Source organism: Budorcas taxicolor, chromosome 4, assembly GCF_023091745.1.
Source record: "Budorcas taxicolor isolate Tak-1 chromosome 4, Takin1.1, whole genome shotgun sequence".
Lineage (NCBI taxonomy): Eukaryota > Metazoa > Chordata > Mammalia > Artiodactyla > Bovidae > Budorcas > Budorcas taxicolor.
In genome coordinates, this window is record NC_068913.1 from 42088005 (window position 1) to 42115165 (window position 27161).

A 27161-nucleotide genomic window follows, 5' to 3' on the forward strand; every position below is an offset into this window, starting at 1 on the left:
AATACAAGTACTTTTTAAAGATGTAATAACTTATTTTTGGCTGCCCGGGGTCTTAATTGATGCGCTGGCACTTTCTCAAGTAGTGGCAAGCCAGGGTTATCTTCTGTTGCAGTGCTCAGGCTTCACGTTGCAATGGCTTCTCTTGTTGCAGAGCATGACCTCTAGGGTGGGCAGCTGTCGGTAGTTGCCTCAGTATTGTGGCCTGAGGGCTTAGTTGCTCCATGGCAAGTGGGATCTTCCTGGACCAGGGATCAAACCTGTGTTGTCTATAGCTGCAAGCAGTAGACCACCAAGGAAGACCCAAATACAATTACCTTTTTATTTACTTAAGTTTACTTGACCCATCTAACTTGAAACTTTCACTATAGTTTAAATATTCTAAAGAAACATGCCCAACTGAAAACGATAATCATGAAAATCATAGAATTGTTCCATGAATCAGTTCACTCACTCAGTTGTGTCCAACTCTTTGTGACCCCACGGACTCCAGCACGCCAGACTTCCCTATCCATCACCAACTCCCGGAGCTTGCTCAAGTTCATGTCCATCAAGTCGGTGATGCCATCCAACCATCTCATCCTCTGTTGTTCTCTTCTCCTCCCGCCTTCAATCTTTCCCAGCATCAGGGTCTTTTCCAATGAGTCAGTTCTTCAGTTCTGATGGCCACAGTTTTGGAGCGTCACTTTAGCATCAGTCCTTCCAATGAATATTCAGGACTTATTTCCTTTGGGATTGACTGGTTGCATCTCCTTGCAGTCCAAGGCACTCTCAAGAGTCTTCTCTAACACCACAGTTGAAAAGCATCAATTCTTTGGTGCTCAGCTTTCTTTATGGTCCAACTCTCACATCCATACATGACTACTGGAAAAACCATAGCTTTGACTAGACAGACCTTTTTCGGCAAAGTAATGTCTCTGCTTTTCAATATGCTGTCTAGGTTTGTCATAGCTTTTGGTGCCCACATCTGAAATAAAGTCACAGCTAGGTTTCTGCTTTTAAAATTATTTTGAATTGTGAGTGAAACATTTTACTATGTCTAAACTCTCTGCAGCTACAGATCGAATGCCAATTTCTAGTACTAGTGATTTACAAGACAATGATTGCAGAAATTCATTCATAATAATTTTTTCTATAATAATATTATTAGATAATAATTTTTTCTCATAATCAAATCATTATATGTCAATGTTAACAGAAATATGAAACTGTCACTTTATAATGTTGGTTAGGAGGAGTAATATTCTTAAGGGCTAAACTTAAAGTTAAGACTATTTCACATACTTGGTTCAGAAACAGAACTTTTGACTTCATACAACATTTGGACATTCTTTTCTTCTCTCATAGTTAAATGGCTTTACTGCACATGTGCAAAATGTAATAAAATGTTCCTATTAATTCCTTTTGAATTAATCTCAATTTAAACATATAAGACTTACAGTGAAATAAGAATATTGCAAATGGTAATAGCTCAATGTATACAGTCTCATTTTTGATGACTAAGTAATTATATAAATAATATTGTAAATTGTTAAGCCAGTAGTCTTATGTCTAAATGTCTTTGTTTCCTACATCTCATTGTTTCTTTCTCTTAGATCGGGGTACTGTGCAGAAGGTGGTTGTTCTTCCTACTAACAGCTCTGCTCGCAGTGAGCTCATTCTGGAGGAGTTGGAAGTCTTTAAGGTTTGAACATCTATTCTGTTAACCTCAGCACATGCATGATAAATGGAATTCTGTAATCTTATGACCACTTGGGAGGAAAAAAAATTGATAAAAGATCAAATAAATGAATGTTATAAATTTTTGAGAGTAGGAAATACCAGATAAAATGAGAAGAATAGAACAAATATTTTTCTGAAGTCATTTTTTACATTTCAAGTTATCTTAAAAAAAATTAGTATTTTAGCTATCATCACAACTTGAAGAATTTTGATGTCATCATTATTTTTTTTAAATGAGTTCTTATGGTCAAGGTCTAGACTATCTGCCCTGAAAGGGCTTTTATCATTTGCTTCACAAGCCACTGAGACCCAAATAATTCCACATTATTGATTGTTAGAAAAACTTTCTCTTATTTTTTTTCCAGGAACTTCAAGAAAAACTGCTTTGTTCTCTCGTTTTATTGCTTTCAATTCAACTGTCACTCCAGTTAAATAAAACAAACATTGTTGTCTCTTTAAACTTAGAACTTCATGTTCTGTCTTGAAATTGCATTGTTTATTTTCTTTGTCCTGGAATTTGGGATAAAAGGAAATGAAAACACAACAAAAAAGGCATAGAGGAAAATTCAGGCCCGGTGATGCTAGTGGTAAAGAACCCTTTGCCAGTGCAGCAGACATGGAGATGAAGGTTTGATCCCTGGGTCGAGAAGATCCCCTGAGGAGGTCATAGCAACCCATTCCAGTATTCTTGCCTGGAGAATCCCATGGGAGCCTGGTGGGCTACATAAGGTCACAAAGAGTCAGACATGGCTAAAGCAACTTAGCACAGAGGCTCACATGCGTGAGCCTGGGAAACAGGTACATGGTGTCCTGAAAACCCTTCTCTCCTTAAGGTATAGGTCATTAAATTGATAGTTCAAATGATCCCTCTTACCTGCATTTGGAAAAATGAGTAAAGCGCAGCCAGATTTTGAAGAAACTTTGGTATGGAGTCAATTCACTCCAAACTTATATTTCTTACTAAAGTAACTAACAAACAATGGTCATGGACACCAAAAGACCGGAGTGAGCTTGTACTGGAGTGAAAATAGCACTTCAAAACCCCTCACTGCAAACTATTGCTAATCCAGAAAGTTGCCTTGCTCAGTTGACTGAACTCAGAATGTATTAATATATGTTCCCACAGTCACCAAAGATACTGGATTTTAAGCACATAAGTAACTAGGATACAATGATGTTAGATCATGCTAATACATTTTAAATATGAAGAAATATTTTTTAAAAAGCCAATACAGAATCTGAGTAATTCTGGCAATTTCCCATTATGTTATTAAAGTTACAATTTTTAATGTTAGACTAACTTTGGCATCATGTTCCTTGTGATTAGTGGATTAATATTGTGCTCATAAAATATTAACCATGTGCATTCAAGTGCCATTTCTATGCCTTGCTTTGTAAAGCAATGTCACTGGATTAACCAAAATCACATTTTACCAAACAATACATTTCTCATTCAGTTCAATAGGGGCAACATGAGGGGCCAAAATAGTATGAAGTGTCTTATTCAGTAGTTTTCTTGAAGATAGCACAAAGATTGTATTTCAGCACTTCATTTTTAATTCTGAAATATCTTTTTGATAATTGGAAAATGTTAATTGAGTTTGACACAAACCCAAACATATACTCTATGGAAAGGTCTTAAAAATGTGAGGTATTCTGATCATGTGCTAACTACTTATGATCTGTTATATGAGTTATGCTGGTGTTATCATCATAAAGAATAAACTCTCAGTGGAAAAATAGAGTCAGTCCAAATGCATGTGGGGGGAAATCAACCCAAGAGAGACTAAGGATGCTTGAGCTTTCTTCCGGATGTGTGTGGCAGTGATTGATATGGCTAAACTGAGAGACACAGTTACCAAATAAAGTTACTGTCTTCAGCATGGTGTTTGTGTCACATTTTTTGAGATGAGGTAAAAATAATTGGGTGTGTATGATACACGGTGATAGGTACTTGAGGAAATAATACATTTAAATTGGAAAAAAAAATCCTTAGCTAAGTGTCACACTGATATACTGCAGAAAACTCACTGTAACTTTTAAAAACCAAGCACTTTGTTTTTAAAGAGCACAGAACCATAATATCTTCTTTAATCCTCGTTTCGGAACTTTTTCTGAAAATATGTCCAACTTCCCTAAACTTAACTTGAATTCGAAGTACAGCTATTAATATTTCCCTAGGTGGATACAAATTGCAAATCTTGCCCTGTATGTGTGTGCATTTCTAAATGAATGTCATGATTTGTTGCAATTGAGTATTTAGAAATATCACTATATTCTCTTTTAAATGTTTTTATGAACACGTAACTCCAGAAAGTGAAATAATTATGGGCAGAGTTGATTTTGGCAGCGTGTGCACACTTGAGTTACTCAGATCATGCTTCACAAAACTTTATCACATAATCACAAATCTAATCCTTAATCTTTAAAAGGCACTAATGATATGTAACAAGTAAAGTTAAGAACAGAGGAATTTTAAAAAAGGATAACTATTTCAGATAACTGTTAGGTTCTTTTACTAATTCACACTTATCAAAAGAAAACCTTATCTAACAATGTTCTTCTGTTTTCAACTAAGAGAATTAATAAGTGTACAGTTCAGTCGCTCAGTTGTGACCAACTCTTTGCGACTCCATGGACTGCAGCACGATAGGCCTCCCTGTCCATCACCAACTCCCGGAGTTTACCCAAACTCATGTCCTTTGAGTCAGTGATGCCATCCAGCCATCTCATCCTCTGTCGTCCCCTTCTCCTCCTGCCCCCAATCCATCCAGGCATCAGGATCTTTTCAATTGAGTCAGCTCTTCGCATCAGGGGGCCAAATATTGGAGTTTCAGCGTCAACATCAGTCCTTCCAATGATCATTCAGGACTGATCTCCTTTAGGATGGACTGGTTGGATCTCCTTGTAGTCCAAGGGACTCTCAAGAGTCTTCTCCAACACCAGAGTTGCAGCACTCAGCTTGCTTTATAGTCCAACTCTCACACCCATACATGTCTAGTTCAGGCAAATACTTCTTTTCATAACAGCATTTGACAGGTGAACAATAGTGTCTTATGCAGAATGCTTTTGTTGTGGAGGAATAAAATGAGGTACCATTCCACTGCCCCCCACCCAAGCACCCAGATCCAATCCTGAATTATTCATTGCATTCAATATTTCACATACAGTTTTTTCAATTATCTCAAGTTTTGCTAATTTTCATTTATTTCTAATGACTATATTGATAGATGTGTTATAATTTCTACTTAATTTTTTAGTTTAGGCATATATTTATGTAACAAATCCATCCGTATTTTGAACAGAAGAAATGAAGTTTATAGATAATTATTGCTAAACTTTGAAAATATATGTGCATATAGAGAGAAATAATGACTTCTTGAATTTTAGCATAAAAAGTATTTTCATGTAAAATCCTTTTTGAGGATTATTTGAGCAACTAACAATTTTTTTTTTATTTTTTAGAATCATGCTCCTATAACAACAATGAAGATTTCATCCAAAAAGGTAAAAACAAGACCATGTTTATTTTCTTTGTATCTAAAAATTTTACTATTGTAGAAGAATGTATTTTATAACTTTGAAAATTCAATTTGGTGTTAGCAAAATAATTAATAGTGTTCATAATATACCACACATTTAATTTTGATATGGAATTTACTAGCTTTTAGTGGAAGACAAAATAGGTTTATTTGGTACAGAAATTAATTAGAGTAGAATATATATGTGTGTGTGTGTGTGTGTGTATATGCAGCAAGATATTCCAATCTTTTTGTATCCTCTGTTCTTAAATATTACAGTGTGTGAAGCCAACCAAAATAAAAATAATCTTTCTGAAGGAAGAATTTAGCATAATATTTGGGCTACTATAACATCACAAGCATTCTCAGGGACTTGAAATGCGTAATCAATCCTCTTTTCCTCTTTTGAGTTCCTGCTACTGTCAAATGTTTGAAATATGCAGTGCGTTCTTTTATGCTTATTTCTAAGAACGTACTATTTTATAAGGTTTACCTGTCACTTTAAAAATCTGAATGTCTCAAATCTAAGCCATATCAGGCTTCAAGGTTTGGGGAATAAATGTTTTACTATGATTTTAACCAGAAATGTTTGATCTAATTTGCACCTGCATATGCAGATACACAATGATCATGGAAAGAAAAAGTCCAATTCCAGTCTCTACATTTGCAAAACATGCACCTCTCCAGACCCTAAAGGCACTATCTGCTAAGCAAAAGTTCTAAGGGGCAGAGCAGTTTAGTCAAAAATGGGATAGGCTTCAGAATGATAGTGATGTGCATTTGAATACCAACCTGACCCTAAATTATAAATAATTAACTTCACTGACCTACATCTGCCTCTGCAAGGTAATGCTTTTCTCACAAATGAATTAACTTACATAAATTGCCTAAATTAAAGTGGTAACACTTGTTGTAAGAGCCTAAGACTTATTTTTCTTGGAATATGGAATAAAGTTTTTATGTGTTAGCATAACTAATGATATAACTTTGGTGTTCTTCACCATATTTGGTCTGTTATAGATAAAGAAGTATTCCAATCAGTCTTGTACTATTTTCACTTGATGACATTTTATGAAGATAAATAAATAGGGTACAAGGAAGCTAAAGATCTCATCTGTCAAAATGTTTGCATGGTGCATAACAAACATTTTCCCAAGTAGCAAGAAGCCATTTGTCATTTTCTCCAATTTCTTAGGGAGCTGAGCTCAAGTCAGAAAATCTTTGAAATCAGCAGGGAATCCTTTCGTTTAAAGTAGTTTAATGGAAAGAGAAAGTATCAGAGCAAAATTCAAAATGGACACAGCCATTTGTGTGTCATAGTAGCCCAATAAACAATTATAGATTCCAGCTCCTAATTCAACTGGTAACTTGTAATACACAGTCCACTCCATTAAATTACAATGTACAACACACACATACACAGGAAAATCCAAGTATTAAATATGTCTCAGCTTCTTCTATTACAGATCATTTACAATCTTTAGTTAAATCAATTATATTCAAGGCAAGGTAACTGATTTGGGGGAAATTGATTTTAACAACTACATATTGCACTATTTTTTAAATGTAAAAGAACTGTAAATCGACAATGGTATTTTGTATATACTTAAATTCCGTGAATTTAGTACCTTTTCTCATGCTCAAACTAAAAAATTTATTGTTCATTTTATGCTCTTCTATTTTCTAATTTATCCTTGCATTCCATGACAGAAAATAGATTAATAAAAAGGTTATTTATAGAATGAAATTACCTGTATCCTTTCCTCACATAAATACATTTCCTTGGAATAAGTTAATGAAGCTGATGTATTATTTGTTAATGTATTCAATAAACATTTATTTAAAATATTTCTTGGGAAATGATTATTATTGAAACATATAGTTTTTTCTTATAGCTTGAATGTCTCAAATGAGGATCAGTAATTTTCAGCCTATTTTCTGAAAAATTTATTGATATGAACAAAGTATTTTATATTAGGCACAGTAAACTGAGATGTGATTCAAATAATTAATTAGAATTGAAAATATATAAATTGCTAGCTTGTTCACTGGTAGTTTACTCTATTACAACTACTACTATTACTTAATATTCATTAAACACTTAGGTCCCAGAAACTATTTTAAGCAATTTATGTGGAATTAGTCCTTATATTGTTCTTACAAAACATCTATGGAGTAAGTGCTGCATAGTCCCAATCTTACCAAAGAGGAAGCTGAGATTTAGAACAGTTACCCAGCAAAATTTTGGAAGCTAGGATCTGAATCTCAGAGATATGCCTCCAGAATCTGTTAGACCAATGATGCCCTCACTGATTTAATTGTGAATCTATATATAATTTGCAAACATATATATATATATATATATACACACACACACATGTATACACACATGTTTGTGTACATGTGCATATATTCAAGTTCCAACTTAGAAATTCTATGTTAACTTGAGTTACACATCATTAGTCCTTTGTAAAATAAGGACTCTGAGTTGGAAACTTATCCCTTCAACTCCTGAGAACCACTTTATGCATAGCCAAGAGAACTGGGGCAGTATCATAATAAGCTCTTGACACCATACAAATGAAGGAAGATGGAATCTTTACTTATAACTTAGGCTCTTGAAGATTTGTGGATCATACAGAACATTTAAAACATGTCTAAATATAAATACAGTCCTCTGAATTGTTTTAAAATTGCTCTAATGAGTAATAATTCACTTTCAAAAGCAGGTGAAAATTGTTTTAAAATTTTTATCTAATGCTTACTATTTTTTCTCAACTTAAAAATGTCCTGCATTTTAGACTTGACTTTTTCAAATTTACAAGGTGATGAGTTGCCAGACTTGAACACTCCCTTGTGCTTTGCCAAGAGAAAGCATTCAAAGAAAAAAAACAAACATCACAATTTAAATCTGTAATACATCAGCTCAAATCTGAGAGAACAATGAATCTCAACGTCTAAAACACATTACATGGTACTCAGAGTACATGATGCTCTGAGTTTTTTGTTGTTGCTTTTTTTTAAACGAGTCAGGTAATGTTATAGGCGTATTAACATAGGGAAAGTCTATTTATTTTGGCATTATACCCTTCTGTACTTTGCTTCTTGTTTCAAAATGCATCCAAGGGTCTGTGGGTATATATTATGTGTTCCTGCTGAAAGGTCTCTTTTAACTTCCACGTCTGAAATAAATCACCATCATTCTTCTGATAGCAACAGCTGTATGTGAGCTCCAATGAAGGACTTGCCCAAGTGTCTCTGCATCGCTGCCACATCTACGGGTCAGCCTGCGCTGACTGCTGCCTGGCAAGGGATCCCTACTGTGCCTGGGATGGCCATTCTTGCTCTAGGTTCTATCCAACCGGAAAGCGGTGAGTACTGAATATTCAGCTGAAAATCAAAATCAGTATCATCAGACGGTTAAGCAATGCTCCACATTATTGGAATCAGTTCTATTGCAGTATCCTGTAAAAATGACACTAAAAGTAGTAGCTGTGTTCAGCGCCATATGTAGTCTTCAAATAAAGAAAATGGCCACTCATAAAAAACAAACGTGTGGTTACCAAAGGATACAGAGGGCTGGAGGTCAGGGGAGGGGACAAATTTTAACTTGGGATTCTCACAGAAATATTAGAGTGCAGTAGTTTGGAAAAAGGAGAAGGCAATGGCACCCCACCCCAGTACTCTTGCCTGGCAAATCCCATGGATGGAGGAGCCTGGTGGGCTGCAGTCCATGGGGTCGCTAAGAGTTGGGCACAACTGAGCAGCTTCACTTTCACTTTTCATTTTCATGCATTGGAGAAGGAAATGGCACCCCACTCCAGTGTTCTTGCCTGGAGAATCCCAGGGACAGAGGAACCTAGTGGGCCACTGTCTCTGGGGTCGCACAGAGTCGGACACGACTGAAGCGACTTAGCAGCAGCAGCAGCAGTTTGGAAAAATTTCTTTTTCATTTTAAAGTTCCTCTGCAACACAATCCTCTACCTGCAGCCCTTAAAATATGTCAAGCAGCATTTAACTTTCACATTTACCCAGTGTTTATCTTTTTTGTTTTATATGCTTCAGATATCCTTAAACCTAACTTTCCTAGGGTTTCCTTGTGCCATTTAATTCTTCTGTAATCAAACACTTGTCCCAGTTCAGGCAACAGGAGCTCGCTCCAGAATGGATACCCTGAATACTTTTGAAACCTTGATAACCATGCTTTACCCCCTGCAATGGTGAGTGTATGATTATTGGTTAGATTAAGAGGTTCAGGTAGTCTGAGGCACAGTGCGTTTTAGCCAAGAGAAGACTTAGGAAGGAAACTCTGAACCAACTTTCACCAAGTTGGAAGGAAACACCAGTAATGAAATTATAAAGCAAAGAATATGCGGAATTTAGGATCAGTCAAAGTCACAGCTATTTTCACTCAAAGTTTAGTATGGGTCATGATGAGTGACAAGGGGAAAACCCATGAAACATAGGGTCATCAGGAGACAGCAAATACGCCTAGCCTTGAGTGCCAGTGATCTTTCAAGTAACAGGTTGACAGATTAAAACAACCCAGCACTTCTGCATATCAAGATTATTCTGATCCTTTTATGCATTACTTCAAAGTATTTGTATCATAGGGAAACTATTTGCCAGGCAGTAGCAAAGAGCTGGACACGACTGAGCGACTGAACTGAACTGATTCTAGAGCTGGGCACATAACATTAAAAAAAAAAAAATAGCTACAAAAAGGCAAAAATCCCTCCCTGGAGGGAGAATAAGTTTTAGAGGGGGAATACAGACAATTAACAAGGAAACCCTAGGTATATCAAATAATGGTAAGACCTATGACTTTTTGAAGGGCAGGGTAGAGAGATGGGGGCTGTGAAGCAGGAGACTGCAGTATTAAATGGGTGGTCAGGGGAGGTTTACTCAAGGTATATTTGAACAAAAGCTTGAATGTGAGGATGTGTGATGAGGATGAATGTGTGATGAGGATGAATGTGTTATGGCATTATTTGGGAGAATAGCATTTTAGAGAGAAGCACCAGAACCGTTAGAGCTGGAGCATGCCAAGATTGTCCAAAAAACAACACCAAGACTAATGAGGCTACCTATTCTGGAATGAGCAGGGGGAAACGTAGGAAGAAATGGGATCAAAATGCCAGATGACACAGGATTTAGTAAATCAGCAAAGGACTTTTATTTAGAGTTAAGTGGAAAACTGCTGAAGGGTTTTTGAGCACAGGAGTAGTATTGTTTGAATTTTGTTTTAAAAAATTCATCTGGTGGGTTTGGCTGGGATCGAAGCCCTGGGATAGAAAGAAAATGTGAGGAGAGGAAATAGAAGGTGCAAGACAGTTAGACTACTAACTGATGATCAACGTGAGAGAAAGTGGTGGCTTGGTAGAGCTGGAGGTGGTCAAAAGTCTTCCGATTCTGGATAGGGCTCACAGAATCTGCGAACATATTACATGTTGGGATGTTATAGAAATAGAGGACTCAGAAATAAGCCAGTTTTTCAGAACTGAGCATTGGAAATATCTGCATGTCATTTCCTGAGAAAGAGAAGACTATGAAAGGCACAGGTTTGTGGGGAAAACGACGATGTTAAGTTGATGATGCCTGTAAGGTATTCAAGTGGAGTTGTCATATAGGCATAGACATCTGAATCTGAGTAAGGAAAAGTGGTGCAGATAATTTCAAAGTCTTCTGTATTAAAGGCATCAGGTATGATGGAAAGTCCCACTCTTTACCCAGAAGATTTTAGTATCTGTTTTCAAAGACCCATATTCCACCATGTTATTTTAAGATTTAATCAGGAGGTCTATGGCCTCTTTTCATTTCTACATAGAATTTCTGGACTTCATTATCCTGAGATGTGTCTGCACCTGGACACAAAGTATGAGGGAAGCAAATTCTAACTAATCTCAGATAAAAAATGATTTTTGTGCTCACTTGTGGTATTTTTGACTATATATTCACTCACAGTTATGATAGCAGCAATATTTAAGAACTATTTTCATAACTATTACTAAGGCAATAATTAATTTTTCTTGGTAAGCAGCTCTAAAAATTGGCATGTCTAACACCCAGACGGCTTCCCAGGTGGTAGAGAATACACCTGCCAATGCAAGAAATGTGCATTTGATCCCTGGTTTGGGAAGATCCCCTGGAGAAGGAAATGAAAACTCATTCCAGTATTCTTGTTTAGGAAATCCCATGGACAGAGGAGCCTGGCAGGCTACAGTCTTTGGGGGGTCACAAAAGAATCAGATACAACTTAGGGACTAAAGAACAACAAAACACTTGAAAAACAATCTTCAGTCTATTATTAAACAAATTTAGTGCTCAAGGGAACTGAAGCACTACACTTTCTAAGAAAGAAAGTGATATAGGGACCACACAGTGAATCTTACCATAGTCCTATACACAAATCCACCTTCTCTATGACACGAAGAAATTGAAAATGAGTACTCCTTCCCTGCAAAATTTTCAGACATTGGCTTTAGCCCCAAGCATTTTTATTTAACAAACAAAAACTATTTCACAATTAAAATTCCATACTTTATTCAAAAACTATCATTGAATATTTGAGATTTTTTTACATTATAGAAGTTTCTGCTGAAATATGAGTTAACTCATTTGTTCTAATATTCTCCCACTAGTCTTTTCTAAAATGTGTACTTAAGCATAGTTTCCACATTGTCATCCTAATGCAACAAATTGTTATTTTAATCAGATGCTCTTAATAAAAAACTGAAACATTCTTGAAATTATTAATCTTGCGATATAATGTACATTATTAAACCTTGTATCATGGGTTTTCTGCTAGAACTAATAAAATAATTTAGTAAAGTTGCTGGATACAAAAATCTATTGTGTTTCTTTACACTAAATTGCCAACATTCGCTGGATCATTGAAAAAGCAAGAGAGTTCCAGAAAAACATCTATTTCTGCTTTTTTGACTATACCAAAGCTTTTGACTGTGTGGATCACAATAAACTGGGGAAAATTCTGAAAGAGATGGGAATACCAGACCAACTGACCTACTTCTTGAGGAACCTTCATGCAGGTCAGGAAGCAATAGTTAGAACTGGACATGGAACAACAGACTGGTTCCAAATAGGAAAAGGAGTACGTTAAGGCTGTATACTGTCACCCTGCTTATTTAACTTATATGCAGACTACATCATGAGAAATGGTGGGCCAGATGAAGCACAAGCTGGAATCAAGATTGCCAGGAGAAATATCAATAACCTCAGATATGCAGATGACACAACCCTTATGGCAGAAAGTGAAGAACTAAAGAACCTCTTGATGAAAGTGAAAGAGGAGAGTGAAAAAGTTGGCTTAATGCTCTACATTCAGAAAACGAAGATCACGGCATCTGGTCCCATCACTTCATGGCAAATAGATCTGGTCCCATCACTTCATGGCAGATAGATGGGGAAACAGTGGCTGACTTTATTTTGGGGGGGCTCCAAAATCACTGCAGATGGTGATTACAGCCATGAAATTAAAAGATGCTTACTACTTGGGAGAAAAGTTATGACCAACCTAGATAGCATATTGAAAAGCAGAGGCATTACTTTGTCAACAAAGGTCTGTCTCGTCAAGGCTACAGTTTTTCCAGTAGTCATGTATGGATGTGAGAGTTGGGCTATAGAGAAAGCTGAGCGCCAAAGAATTGATGCTTTTAAACTGTGGTATTGGAGAAGACTCTTGAGAGTCCCTTCGACTGCATGAAGATCCAACTAGTCCATCCTTAAGGAGATCTTTCCTCAGTGTTCATTGACTAGACTGATGTTGAAGCTGAAACTCCAGTACTTTGGCCACCTGATGTGAAGAGCTGACTCATTTGAAAAGACTCTGGTGTGGGGAAAGATTGAAGGCAGGAGGAGAAGGAGATGACAGAGAATGAGATGGTTAGATGACATCACCAACTCAATGGACATGAGTTTGGGTGAACTCCGGAAGTTGGTGATGGACATGGAGGCCTGGAGTGCTGTGGTTCATGGGTTGAAAAGAGTCGGACACGACTGAGTGACTGAACTGAACTGAACTGAATAACAAACCAGAAGAAAGAAAAATTAAGGGAGAATAATCCCATTTATAGCTGCATCAAAAAGAATTAAATATTTAGGAATAAATTTAATGAAGGAGATAAAAGATTGAAACTGTAAGTCATTTATGGAAAAAATAATTGAAGAAAACACAAATAAATGGAAAGTTTTTTCATACTCTTGGGTTAGAATATTTATATTGCTAAAGTGTTTATGCTACCCCAAACAATAAACAGATTAAAGATGATCCCTATCAAAATTCCAATGATATTTTTCACAGAAATAGAAAAAAGAATCCTAAAATTTGTATGGAACTACAAAAGTCCCTGGCTATCTGAAGCAATCTTAGAAAGAAGAATCTTGCTCCCTGACTTCAGACTGGGAGTATAGTCTTCAGATTACTATACAAAGTATAGTAATCAGGAGAGTATGGTATTGGCATAACAACAGGTACATAGATCAATAGAAGAAACTGCTGCTGCTGCTGCTGCTGCTGCTAAGTCGCTTCAGTCGTGTCCGACTCTGTGTGACCCCATAGACAGCAGCCCACCAGGCTCCCCCGTCTCTGGGATTCTCCAGGCAAGAGCACTGGAGTGGGTTGCCATTTCCTTCTCCAATAGAAGAAACTAGAGAGCCAGAAATAAACCTAGGCATTTATGGTCAATTAATTTGCAACAAAGGAGCCAAAAAAATACACAGTGGAATGGACAGTCTCTTCAGTAGATGGTACTGAGAAAACCTGACCTTCACGTGCAAAAGAAAAGAATGAAACTAGACTACTGCCATATGCCATATGCAAGTATTTACTGAAAATGAATTGAACAGTTGAACATAAGACATGAAACCACAAAACTCCTGAAAGAAAATGTAGACAGCAAGAGAACTCCCCACTCTTTAAACCATTCTAATAGGTATGAAGTGATGTCTCTTTATGGTTTTGACCTGTGTGTGTGTGTGTATACACACATCTATAAGATATTACTTGGTCTCTTACCTGTCTTTGGCTAGCATACTGGGAGTTTCATTAAAACTATCTATAGTATTTAAATTCTCCACATTATTCCCAAATTTTTTAAAGCATACAGTTTTAGTGAATGCAAAACATGTTTGCTGTATGAATTATTTCCTAAATTCCCATATGTAGTAGTTATTTTGTTTGGAGATTAAATAGCAATAATGTAAAGGATCATTTGGAGTTTTTTTTATCTTATCTGATAGTGTTAACTACTTTAGTTTTATTTTCAATTGCACTGTAACTGGAAGACAAAGATCATGCAGAGGAATTCATAGGCATTAAAATCAAAAGCATGTCCCTTTGTGTGGAAACAAAGAAGTACAGCTATACTTGGAAATCAAGGGAGGTGTACTTTGACATAATAAGGTTGTTAATGTCGTTGGCTCAGTAGTTTCTTTTTTTAAAAAGACATCTTTTTCATAGTAACGTTTTACTGTTTTTCACAGTAAACAGCGTTAAGCATTTTTCCTCTTTATCCTCAAGCACATTAAATGTTTGTGCATTTGTATCAGTTCAGTTTAGTCACTCAGTCGTGTCCGCCTCTTTGTGACCCCATGGACTGCAGCACACCAGGTTTCCCTGTCTATCACCAATTTCCGGAGCCTATTCAAATTTAAGTTCATCACATCAGTGGTGCCATCCAACCATCTTATCCTCTGTTGTCCCCTTCTCCTCCCACCTTCAATCTTTCCCAGCATCAGGGTCTTTTCCAATAAATCAGTTCTTTGCATCAGGTGGCCAAAGTATTGGAGTTTCAGCTTCAGCATCAGTCCTTCCAATGAATATTCAGTACTGATTTCCCTTAGGATTGACAGATTGGATTAACTTGCAGTCCAAAGGACTCTCAAGAGTCTTCTCCAAGACCCCAGTTCAAAAGCATCAATTCTTCGGCACGCAGCTGTCTTTATAGTTCAACTCACATCCATACATAACTACATACAATTTAATCTCTAATGTTATTTATTCTGGATATAGACATGTAGTTGGAAATGTTAAAACGAGAATCAATTTACCCTTCAAGTAAATATCTGCTTTTTACACAGTAAGAAAATAATCTCATTGTTTATCTAAAAGAATAGACTATGATGGAGGAAACTGACATCTTGAGCCAAATCCCCAGTCCCACATGCAGTGTAATATGACTGTCTACCATCATGCTTTCACGATGTTCTACAAATACCTAAAAGGGAATCTATACGTATAGAAGGGGCTTCCCTCGTGGCTCAGACATTAAAGAGTCTGCCTGCCGTACAGGAGACCCAGGTTTGATCCCTGGATGACAGATATAGAGAACTCAGATGGCTGCCTTATTGTTCTCATTGTTAAAGCAAAGCCGTAACAATGTTTTTCTATATTTGAAAGTCTGGAAATACTGCAAATTCAGATTGCTAAGCATAAAGGCCCATGTACTTGAGTAAACCATAACATAGTGCTGATCCTGTGACAATAAATTAAACTATTATGAACAATATTGCTTACTTGCTGCTGCTGCTGCTAAGTCACTTCAGTCGTGTCCAATTCTGTGCGACCCCATAGACGGCAGCCCACCAGGCTCCGCCGTCCCTGGGATTCTCCAGGCAAGAACACTGGAGTCCGTTGCCATTTCCTTCTTAGACGGCTGAAAATGACCAGTTCAACTATAAGAACTATCACGTGGTTCTCATACAATATATACTCACAAGTTGGCTGGTAGTAAATAATTGTGTGACTTCATAATATACCAAATACAATGCAGTAAAAACCTGATTTAGGACCTATTCTAAAGTACAGTATTAATCATAATTCCTGAGACAAGAGTGACTTCCACTAGTTTGTGTTTGTAATTGTCGAGAAATATTCAACTGAATAGGGATCATGTGGCTTTCGGGGGAAGAGAATCCTTAAATGACACAACGTTTTATACCTATATTTCATAAATAGATTTATATAATCCTTTGATTATATAAACTATTATCTGTTTGCCATAACTTTTTTTCATTATTATTGACCTTGAGGTTAATTATGATTTGCAAATTTTATAAGCCCAGTGTTAATATTTTCTTTCTCTTACTGAATATTTTAATTTATCATTAAGGATAAAAATATTAAGAGAAACTTCACTAGCCCAGTTAAATGGTATGCTCATCCATATATACTTTTCAGAATTGATAATAGACAATCAGTTTACCCCTGTTAATCACAATAAAGAACATTCTGTTCCTTCTCCTTTATAACAAGGTTCATGTCCATAATTCATTGCTAAGGTCATTTCAATCACTCTGTTTTGCTTTGTTGTATTACGTAATACAATTGACACTAAGAGATAAGTGAATCTAAGACAAGAAATTAGTTTGCAAATAATTTTAAACTTTTATTTAAATAGTGAACAATTTTAAAAGGATGAGCTAAAATTTTGAAATGCTTAAATCGATGATATGTAACAACTAAAGGCAACAATTGAACCTTGTTTGGATCCTGAATAAACTTTTAAAAGTGCATAAGAAATATTTTGAGTAGCAAAGCTAGTGAAATTTCAATATAGAATGTACTTTGTATGATATCATTAAATAAATATTGATATGGTTAGTATGATTATAATGTTATGTAGAGAAATTACTCATTCTTAGACGGTACATACATTTAAGCATATAAAATTATCATGTCTGCAACTTGTTTTCTAAAGATCTTCATATATGTGCATACGTGGTATGTGTATAACATATACTTGGATATGAGAGAACATACAAACGTGGCGCAACACAACGATTTATGAGTGTAGGTTGCCATCATTCGTTGTATGTGTATATCCAGGTTTCTACAGTCTTGAAAACTTTTACAATAAGAGCATGAAGGAAAATGCTTAGTCTAGTAAATGAAACATTTTGCTTAGCCTTATATAAATATCCATTTTCTTTGTCTCTGGTTCTGGACACTTTTTTAATGTTTCTGGAAATGGTTTGAAAGTAAGAAAAAATTACAAAGTGGAAGATGCTAGTAAGTTTATACTTTGGAGGTTATTGTATTAGAAACTTTTCTAGGACTGTCTCTAAAATAAAAATTTACCCTACTAATTTGGAATCTAGCATCTATGTAGGAAGTACATATAATAGGAGGTTCATCTATCGTGAGTGATAGATAGGGAAACCCTGAATTAATTCAAATTGAAAACAAAGTGCCCACATGATATTTGAAGCACTGAACAAAAAATACGGGTAATCGGATCCTTTTTCTTTATGAAACCTTAGGCAATCATAAGATTGCACAATTTAAAATGAAGTCTTTTAAATACATCATAATTGGCAATGTTAATTCTAAGTCGCTTGTATATATTTCTGCACTTCATAGGAGGAGCCGAAGACAAGATGTGAGACATGGAAATCCACTGACTCAATGCAGAGGATTTAACCTAAAAGGTAATTAAAAGTGGTCAAACTTGATAAAGAGTAGCAGTGCTCCATATCATATTTTAGTAAGGGAAATCTGTGATAAATCAAAATGTGTCATTTTAAATAAAGATTCACTGTGCAAGTTAGAGGCATTCATTATGGTCATTAAAAATTAAATATTATTTGTACGTATACTAAGATTTATGTAAAAGAAAAGTCCAGGAACACAGATATCCTTGGATATGTTACTTGGTAAGTCTTTCACAAAGATAGTTATTATAGATTTTTCTAGCCATTATTTTCTTTCTGAAGAAAAAATGTACTTTATTTTTGTTTACCACTGAAGAAAAGATATCTTGTTTGTTTTTTCCTGTGATAAATAGCATAACAGAATTTACTATTTTAACCATTTTCGAGTGTACAGTTCTGTGGCATAAAGTATATTGACGATGTTGTACGACAAGTACCACCATCCATCACTGAAATTTTTTCATCATCCCAAAGTTAAACTCCATACCCATTAAACACTAACTCCCTATTCTCCTTTCCCCAACTTGTAGCAACCACTGTTCTAATTTCTGTCTCTATGAATCTAAATAGTCTAAATATCTCATATAAGTGGAACCATATAATATTTGTCCTTTTATAACTGGCTTATTAGCCTAATGTCTTCTTCAAGATTTCCTGGGTGGTTCAGTAATAAAGAATCTGCCTAAAATTTAGGAGACACAGGTTCAGTCCCTGGATTGGGAATATTCCTGAGAGAAGGAGATGGCAACCCACTCTAGAATTCTTGTGTGGAAAATCCCATGGACAGAAGGAGCCCAGCAGTGAACCAGACAACAACAGTGTCTTATATAGGGTTCATTCATGTTGTAACGTGTGTCAGAATATTTTTCCTGCTTAAGGCAAAAATGTAACCCATTGTGCGTGCGTGCGTGTGTGTGTGTGTGTGTGTGTGTGTGTGTGTGTGTGTGTGTGTGTGTGTGTGTATCCGTCAAGGAACACTTGCACTGCTTCCAATTTTTGGCCATTACGAGTTATCCTGCTCTGAATTTTACAGTTTACAACCGTACTATACACTTTCAGCAGTCTGGCCGTGTGTCTTAATTCCTTTCTTCCCATCCTGACGTGGAGACATTATGTTATAATTTTTCCACTGAACCCCTCCCTCCACCTCCACCCCACCAGCAGAGAGACCTTCCTCGAGGCTTACCAAGGTGCTATAGAGGTTCTGTAGTTCACGGTTAGAACAGACTCCTGTCGCTAACCTTTGTGAGCACAGGCCTTTTTGTTTTTATTTAAATAACGACATTCTTGTCACTAGCTACACAAACCACAAGAAGAAAATTAAGACGCATTTTGGCTAATTGTTTCATACATCTAACTGAGGGAATAAATCCAGATTACTGTTTCTCTGTTTGCTGAGTATTTTAGAAATCTGTGTGTCAGTTCCCACTTACAGTAGCAGTAGTCATAGTGGTAAGAGTATTGGCAACAGAGGTCATGAGGAACAAACATGTGTTGATTTTTGTGTCAAAACCTGAGCTAAGTGCTTTTTAAAATAGATTATGTCACTTACTGCTCAAGAAATTATTCCAAAGTCGGATCTATTTCTATTCATACTTTATGAATGAGGTTACTGCCCATGTCTAAGCTACCACATAACTATGCTGAATACTCTTCCTAATTTAAGAATTTAATTATAAAAATGTCTTAAAATAGCTGTTTTAGAACCAAGTAAAACTGAAGCACAGAGATGTTAAATAACTTCTCTAAGGTTATACAGCTGGTAGTGATAAAGTCAAGATTTTACCTCAGGTATCTCTGAGGTCAAAGACTATTTTCTCAACCATGACATCCCACTGTGGCCACACCTTGCTTTCTGCCTTTTCCCAGTGTTTCTGAATTTCATCTATACCACACTGAGTGTGGCGTTTAGGGGTGGGATGAACCTGGCCTTGGTATTGCCTGGCACTTACTAACTCTTTGCCTAGGATATGTTTTTTTCATAACTCACAGCCTATGAAAGCTGAGAAAATGTAATTCACAAAGATGTTGTAATAATTAAATGTTCAAGGTGATATTAAGTGCATTCCTTGGTGTAAAGTAATTCTTTTTTTTTTTTAAAGTAATTCTTGAATAAACATTGATGCCCTTGTATCTTTCTCTCCTTCCTTTTAGGTTAAACACACTAAACAATGTATAAACTTGTTAACTAATTAAGACTGTCTTTGGGCTTTGCTTTAGTTGCTAACAATTTTAGAGAGAAATAAACATTTGTATAAGAAAATATGATCCAAATTCCATTGCTTCTCTCTCATTCTCTCTCATTTTATTTTTGTTCTTCAGCATACAGAAATGCAGCTGAAATTGTTCAGTATGGAGTAAAAAATAACACCACTTTTCTTGAGTGTGCCCCCAAGTCTCCACAGGCATCTATCAAGTGGTTGTTACAGAAAGACAAAGACAGGAGGAAAGAGGTGAGTAATGCGGGAGCAGCAATCAATCAGGGCTTGGAAAGAGCATTAAATCACCATCCCTCAGTGAGGCACAGATCAAACAAAAAAGGAAGGACGCACGAACATCCTTTAATGTCTTTGGGATGACAAGCGCCACCTTCTTTAAAATCCTTTGTCCATTGAGTTGATGGATTAATTAGAAATCCTATCTGCCTGCTCACCTCTATAACACAGTGATTAAAGCAAGAGCTTGCACACTCAGATGGGGGTACTGATGTAAGGAGGCGTTTGTAAAAGAAACAAGATGTACACAAATCCAGAAGCCAGGTTCTCACACAACAGCACCTTTGTGTGATTCACAAGATAAAAGGGGCTTATGAAAAAATTCAATTTTTCTCAACAAGAATTTCCACTTAACTATAACCTTTATGGTAAAGAGCATTTTTCCGCTGTGTGGTAATGCTTCCATTGCTTTATTATTCATAACTCTTGGGGTTTTGTTATAGGTAATGTGTGGAACCACTATTTATGGGACCATTGCCTTTATTAATTGATAGGTAAAAAAAAAAACAACCTTGACTTTCAAATGAAAGGACACTTGTATTAACCTTTCACTGATTATAAAGAGCTGTTTTAAAAGGAAAACATTGTAAAACAGCATAGAGTGAAATATTATAAATAATGAATTCCGTAATATTGATGTCACATTGTCCTAACTAATGAGGGGATAAGAAGAAAAATACATATGTATATATAAAGCCTTAAAGTACCCGAAACTGCAGTGGTGTTAAGAGTATGTCACAAAGCATGATGGAGGGAAGGGAAGAATAGAGCCTTCAGCACTTGGGTGTTTTCTGTTACGCAGTTTCCATACTACATATTAGGTTAATGAGAGCTACGTAGAATGGATACAGTCCTAAGCGAAGCATTGCATCAGAATTACTAAAGTAGATGTTAGCTCTTTTTGAGGAAATGCTTTCCAACTCTCACACCTGCCTATTCAAAGATGTTATGAGCTGTTTAGGAAATTTTGTGTTCCCTGTCACAGGAATATTAAACCATAAGCTGATGACGACTTGCATAAGATGAGACTTAAATATCTGGGAAAAGATGGGCTCAGTGGACTTCAGGGCCCCTTCTTGCTGCAGAACTTTATAAAATTTTTAAAATGTTTTCATTAATAAAAAATATTGAGGCTTGTTTTGTTGCTATCTATCACCAAATTAGTCTTGAAATATCTGCAGTCTAATTAATTTTAAATTGTTTTGAGTGGATGTGGAGCATAAGAATGATTGCCTTATAGACTGCTCTGGGGTAGAAGTCATAATGTATGATGGTGATGATTATCATACAGGGATGGATTCTTAGGCTTGAACATGTTGTGTGGACACGAACCATCCTGCCAAAAAAGTCTGTATATGTGCATGTGAGTTGGAAAGCCACAGCTCAAACAGGGGCTTACCTAACATAGATAAAATGCTGTTCTTTTATTCAGTAGGAAGTTCAGTGGAAAATATGTAATGGATGAATATAATTTCTATTGTGTAAAATTAAAATACATGAATATATACAGGCTTGACTACATGTCACAGAAATTAACAAATGAAATTTTAAAAGGAATGTATCTTGTGTTTTATCTCTTTCATGATATTTATAATGTTTTATTTCAGAATTTCAAAAATGTGGAGACATGCATGGCTATCTTGATTTTTCTCCCAACCTCAAAAACAGAAGAATACTATAATTTAAGATAATGAAAAACCTTAACCCTAATTATGAAACTCTGGTCTGTCTAGAATTTAAGCAGAGCACATTTCCACTCACTATCACTTTATTTGAATAAGCTATTAATATTTAATTAAATTTATCTTAATTCTTCCTCAGTAATTTAGGCAAACATACACATATTTCTCACATTTATGATGTGTAAATACTGAACTTTTTTTGTTTTTAGTAAGACAAGTGGTAAAAATTTTCAGAGAAAAATGCAAATAGTTCATATTGAATAGCATAAAGACTAAAAGCCCTCCTCTCCTCCACTTCAGTACTCATTCCCACTTCTCAGCGTATAGGCTGCTAAGAATTATATAGTCCTCCAACTAGTCTCCATAATTTTCCTATTTTCCTCTCTTTCCTTCTTTGTATATCTTTCTCTGTGAGACACACACACACTTTTCAGTATTAGTATGTATGGAGCCACTTTATTTTTCTTGGCTGCATAGTATTTGCTATAGGACCATACTTTGCCTTTACTAAAGCTATCTACTGATTACATTATTTCTTGTTTTTCCTCTTATCAGAAGTATCAGGTAGGGACTTCCCTGGCAATCCTGTGGTTAAGACTCCATGCTTCCACTGTAGGGGGCATGGATTCAATTGGAGAGCAAGGATCCTGCATGCTGTATGGTGTGGCCAAAAAATAATTTAAAATTTTTGAAAATTCATGTGAGTGAATATCTGCATGTTAGTTAGACCACGTATTCTATATAAATTCCTATAAATAAAATATCTGCACTGAATCTTATATATAAACATTAATGAATATTATCAAATTAGCCTCCAAAATTTTTCTCAATTTCATGCAAATAGAAAAGACTCTCTTTTTTACTTCTGTATGCATTTATACATGATTTAAGCTATTTCTAAGGCATATTAAAGTTTTAAAAACTGAATGAACGTAAAAGTTTTGCTTTATATGTTTCAGTACTTAATCTCTCTTTTCTAGTTCGGTTCTGTTCATATTGCAGTGCTATATTTTTCCTTTTTCTGCTTTTGTATGTGAGTTACTTTTTATCTAAAACAACCTATCTTTGGTTTGTATTTCATTAATAATAAAATATGTATTTATATAGAAATTTATCATTTAGAAAAACATTTCACATTCATTCTTATTTTTCTTTGGGTCAAATTTCTTTCCCTCAATGAAAGAGCATTCCTGAGTATATATATGAAGGAACTACTTACCACTTAGGTTTTTGTGTGTTCACTGATAATACTATAGCTGGCCCTGTAAGGAAATGGATTTCAGAATTTAGCTTACATCCAGAAAATAATATTTTTCCAGCATAAGCCTGTAAAATAATTAAATATTCACCTCATAGCTTATTACTTTTTTTGGAAAGTAAAATCACTTGGAGTACTTACAATAAGTTCCAGCTTATTTTTAGTCATTCTTTGTGTTACATAATTGGAAAAACTCCTCAATAATGTTCAGAACTCTGCCTCAGCTTAATCAATTATTGGTTAGGAGAATATTCATTCATTCATTGAAAAAAAGGTAAAATTCAATGATTTAATTATGGCTTCATGTTCTTACTCAATAAGTATTTTTGTTACAATAACAGGCAACAAATACAGGGTAAAATAGATAGTTTAAACTGTGAATTTCATATATATATGTTGTCTGTAATTTGCATTCTAGAAACATTCAAAACTCTCACTTAGATGTGAATAAACTACTTCTACCCAAAGGGAATGCACTTTAAGCTATTTGGGACAATATGGGTGATACCTTTACTCTCTCTTTAATACATTCAGTATCCCTGAAACCAGATCTCCTGTGCAAAAATAAGTAAATAAAAAATAAAGAGGCAATGGAATTTGCCAAAAATGTGCGTCCACTAAGATGAAAGTTAATTAGTACTCAATACTTTTGTAAAACTTATGAAATTCTTTTTACAAGTCACACCTTTTTAGCATCCATAGAGTTGAATTTCAGAACTCTGATATCTCTGTTTTAGGTCAAACTGAATGAACGAATCATAGCTACTTCACAAGGACTCCTTATCCGCTCTGTTCAGGATTCTGACCAAGGATTGTATCACTGCATTGCAACAGAAAACAGCTTCAAGCAGACCATAGCCAAAATCAACTTTAAAGTTTTAGATTCCGAAATGGTGGCAGTTGTTACAGACAAATGGTCTCCATGGACCTGGGCCAGCTCTGTAAGGGCTTTACCCTTCCATCCGAAGGACATCATGGGGGCTTTCAGCCACTCAGAAATGCAAATGATTAATCAGTACTGCAAAGACACTCGGCAGCAGCATCAACAGGGAGAAGAGTCTCAGAAGATGAGAGGGGACTACGGCAAGTTAAAGGCTCTCATCAATAGCCGGAAAAGTAGAAATAGGAGGAATCAGCTGCCAGAGTCATAATGTTGTCTTAAATGGGGCTTATGCTTCCATTAATAAAGGTCTGTCTTCAGTGATCAAATTTTTAGCAAAGAATCTTGTGCTTTACCCGTGGGAAACTCCTAAAGAAGGTGGTTACTCACTGAGAAAGGTGAATGTTACATGAACTGAAATGAGTATGCATTTTCTTGTTTGATATTGACAACCCTAGACATGTCATGGTCCTCATGGTGCATAGAAAGATTTAACTTAACCTAGATTTTATTTATATCTTTATGTACCTTTTCTTCAAAATCAATATGGCGGCTATGAAACTAGAATTCTTACATCCCTTAATTGAATGAGGGCTATAACCTGAGAGCTTCTATCCTTGCTTTAAGGATTTAGGTTTCTAACTGATAGTCATCTGTATACAAAAGCAAATGCCAAGTTCACAATTTTTACATAGTAAAAGTGAAATAAATGCGTGTAACAGAGTCAAGAGAAATGTAGAATAAAAAGTAAAGACAAGGAAGAGGGGATCTAAAAGTCGCATAAAACACCAGCAGTTCATTAAAAGATAATATGGAGTTTATATGCTTCCAGTGAAGTGTGGTATTAGTTATTTTTATGATGGCAAAAATTGTCAGTTGCTGATATCCGTCACTGATCTCTGTTCCCTTGTTTCAGGAAGATAAAAGGAACCCTCACCAATAATATCTGACTGGAGTTATGTCAGTGAAGCTTTTAAGTTTATATTGTCACATTGTCATCTTCCAAACAACAGCACTTTCCTTTTTGGAAGATATTTAAGTTATTTTAGACTCAGAGAATATAATCTTACACAGTTTAATCGATTAATATGTTTATTCTAATTTTGTAGTTTGCATGGCAAGTTAAAAAATATAAGAAGAAAAATTTTTTGAAATACCTAACTTGTATATGAGGTCTAAAACCATCAAAATGGGAGAAAAAAGAAAAACAAGGTAAAAAAAGAAATTTTATTGACAGAAGTTTATTAAAAATATTACTAATTTTTAACTTCAGTAATTAATTTCATTGGTTAGCTTACTTTACCAACGTCAGATACCATTATGGAATTTTAAGTCACCAATTCTTTTTTTTTAATGCTCTTTTGTATATGCTGGAGAGACACTCATCTTATGGAGAAGTGAAAAAATTTCTAATTTGAACAATAATAGACATACTTTATTTTAAAAGAATGTTGGTACATCATATTCACTGGTATATAAATACAAATGTGGTAAGTCTGTGATGAATAAAATAACTATCTTATTATTATATACTTGGATCCTGTGTTTAGAGTAATTTAATATTCATTTTTTTTATTCCAAATACCAATTAGATGGGAGAAGTATAAAATTTTCTTCATATCCTCGTATTTCTTTTAAAAATACAGCTTTTGCTGTTTTGTTTTACATTTAACAATTTCCATGTTTCCAGGTGCAAAGAGAAATTATATAATATACCTAATCAAAATCTGATACAAAAGTTTTATTTGTAGTTAACAATCCATAAAGAAAGTAATCAAGATAAATATATTACTTTTCTAAGCACTATAGTATAAAGTGTCAAGAACTGAAATCATTGTCAAAATTAATCTAATCACTTATCAGAATCTAAGAATATGAGTAACTTATTTAAGTGGTAAATTATGATATTACAAGGGGAGGCCTCAATGGAGCAAAAGTAGCAGTGACAAACACAACATAAATAATGTTTCTTCAAAAAGAAAGGTATTAATAAAAGCTATTGTTCCAAATGTGTGTATGATTCTAAAGTAGCCTCTAAAGAAGTTTGTTATACAAATAGTTCTTTATTTCCACTCTAACGCACAAATAGAAATGTGTATAAAGCTGAAACCATCTTCTGTGTTCGTGGTCAATCTATTCTATGTACAGAGTTAAAAGTAAAATTGTTTTAGACTCAAAGGATAAAGTAAATTATACAGGTCCCCTTGCTTCATGTAAACGCAAACTGATAGACAATAAGGGTGTTTAGTTTTATAACATTATTTGTGCTATTTAATGCCTTCTGCTTTAAACATTATTATATTGTATATACTTTTATCACTTTACTTTTAAAATTATAGAGACCCTTCTTGAACAAAACTGCCAAATGTAAAGAAAATTTTCTTTCTCAAAAATATTGTTAACACATACTAAATGTTGGTGGTTGATTGGTTGATTTTACTTTGTGTAGTTTGACAGTTCAATGACTTGATGTGTTTTTCATTTGTATTGTACATAAAATTTCCTAGAAATGCACTTTTTTTCAAAGTGTAGGTTTGTGAATAGATTATAGCATGATGAAACTGTCATTACAGTGAATGTTCACTCTGTGTAAGGAAATGTAGTTAACACAGTAATACTTAATTGGATATTGAAGAAATCATGTGCCTGGCAAAATAAAACATATTGAATTCCCCAAAGATGTCTTTAATTTTCCTTTTTAATGTTGAGTTTATAATTTCTTGTTGATATGATAGAATCTGCTGACTCTTACAATTGTTCTTATTTTCCCCATTTATTTATTTGTGTGTGTGTGAAAGTAATGCATCTGGATATTTCAAAATTCAAAATTTCCAGTAGGATACACTTGAAAACTTTCCTTGCACCTCTATGTAAGTCCTGCCCCAGAAGCACCCAGTATTGTCAGTTTTTGTGTATATTTCCATGATACGTTATACACAGCAAGCAAATTCATATTTGTTTTCTCTTTAAGAGACATTTTATATCCACTCACATCTGTGGACAGTTATTCAGACTTGTGTCTACAGTTGGGGGCGGGGGGAAAGTATAGTTTATAAATGCTTGAGTGTGGAGCCAGACTGCCAGAATTTGAAGTCTTATCATGGGAAAATTGCCGAATCTCTTTTCTCTATTCTATAAAAATATTCCAATCAGGGT

At 35.1% G+C, this 27161-nt stretch overlaps 1 protein-coding gene across 1 annotated transcript in view; it reads left to right on the forward strand.

Annotated features, from left to right (window-relative positions):
- SEMA3C (semaphorin 3C) overlaps positions 1 to 24276 on the forward strand; it is a 203926-nt gene extending 179650 nt beyond the window's left edge. Inside the window, exons 13-18 of the mRNA XM_052638572.1 lie at positions 1593 to 1681; positions 5185 to 5226; positions 8454 to 8611; positions 17620 to 17687; positions 20013 to 20143; positions 23863 to 24276. Of these exons, the coding sequence (XP_052494532.1) occupies positions 1593 to 1681; positions 5185 to 5226; positions 8454 to 8611; positions 17620 to 17687; positions 20013 to 20143; positions 23863 to 24276 (902 nt within the window). The remainder of the gene's footprint in view (positions 1 to 1592; positions 1682 to 5184; positions 5227 to 8453; positions 8612 to 17619; positions 17688 to 20012; positions 20144 to 23862) is intronic.
- The last annotated feature ends 2885 nt before the right edge of the window (positions 24277 to 27161 follow it).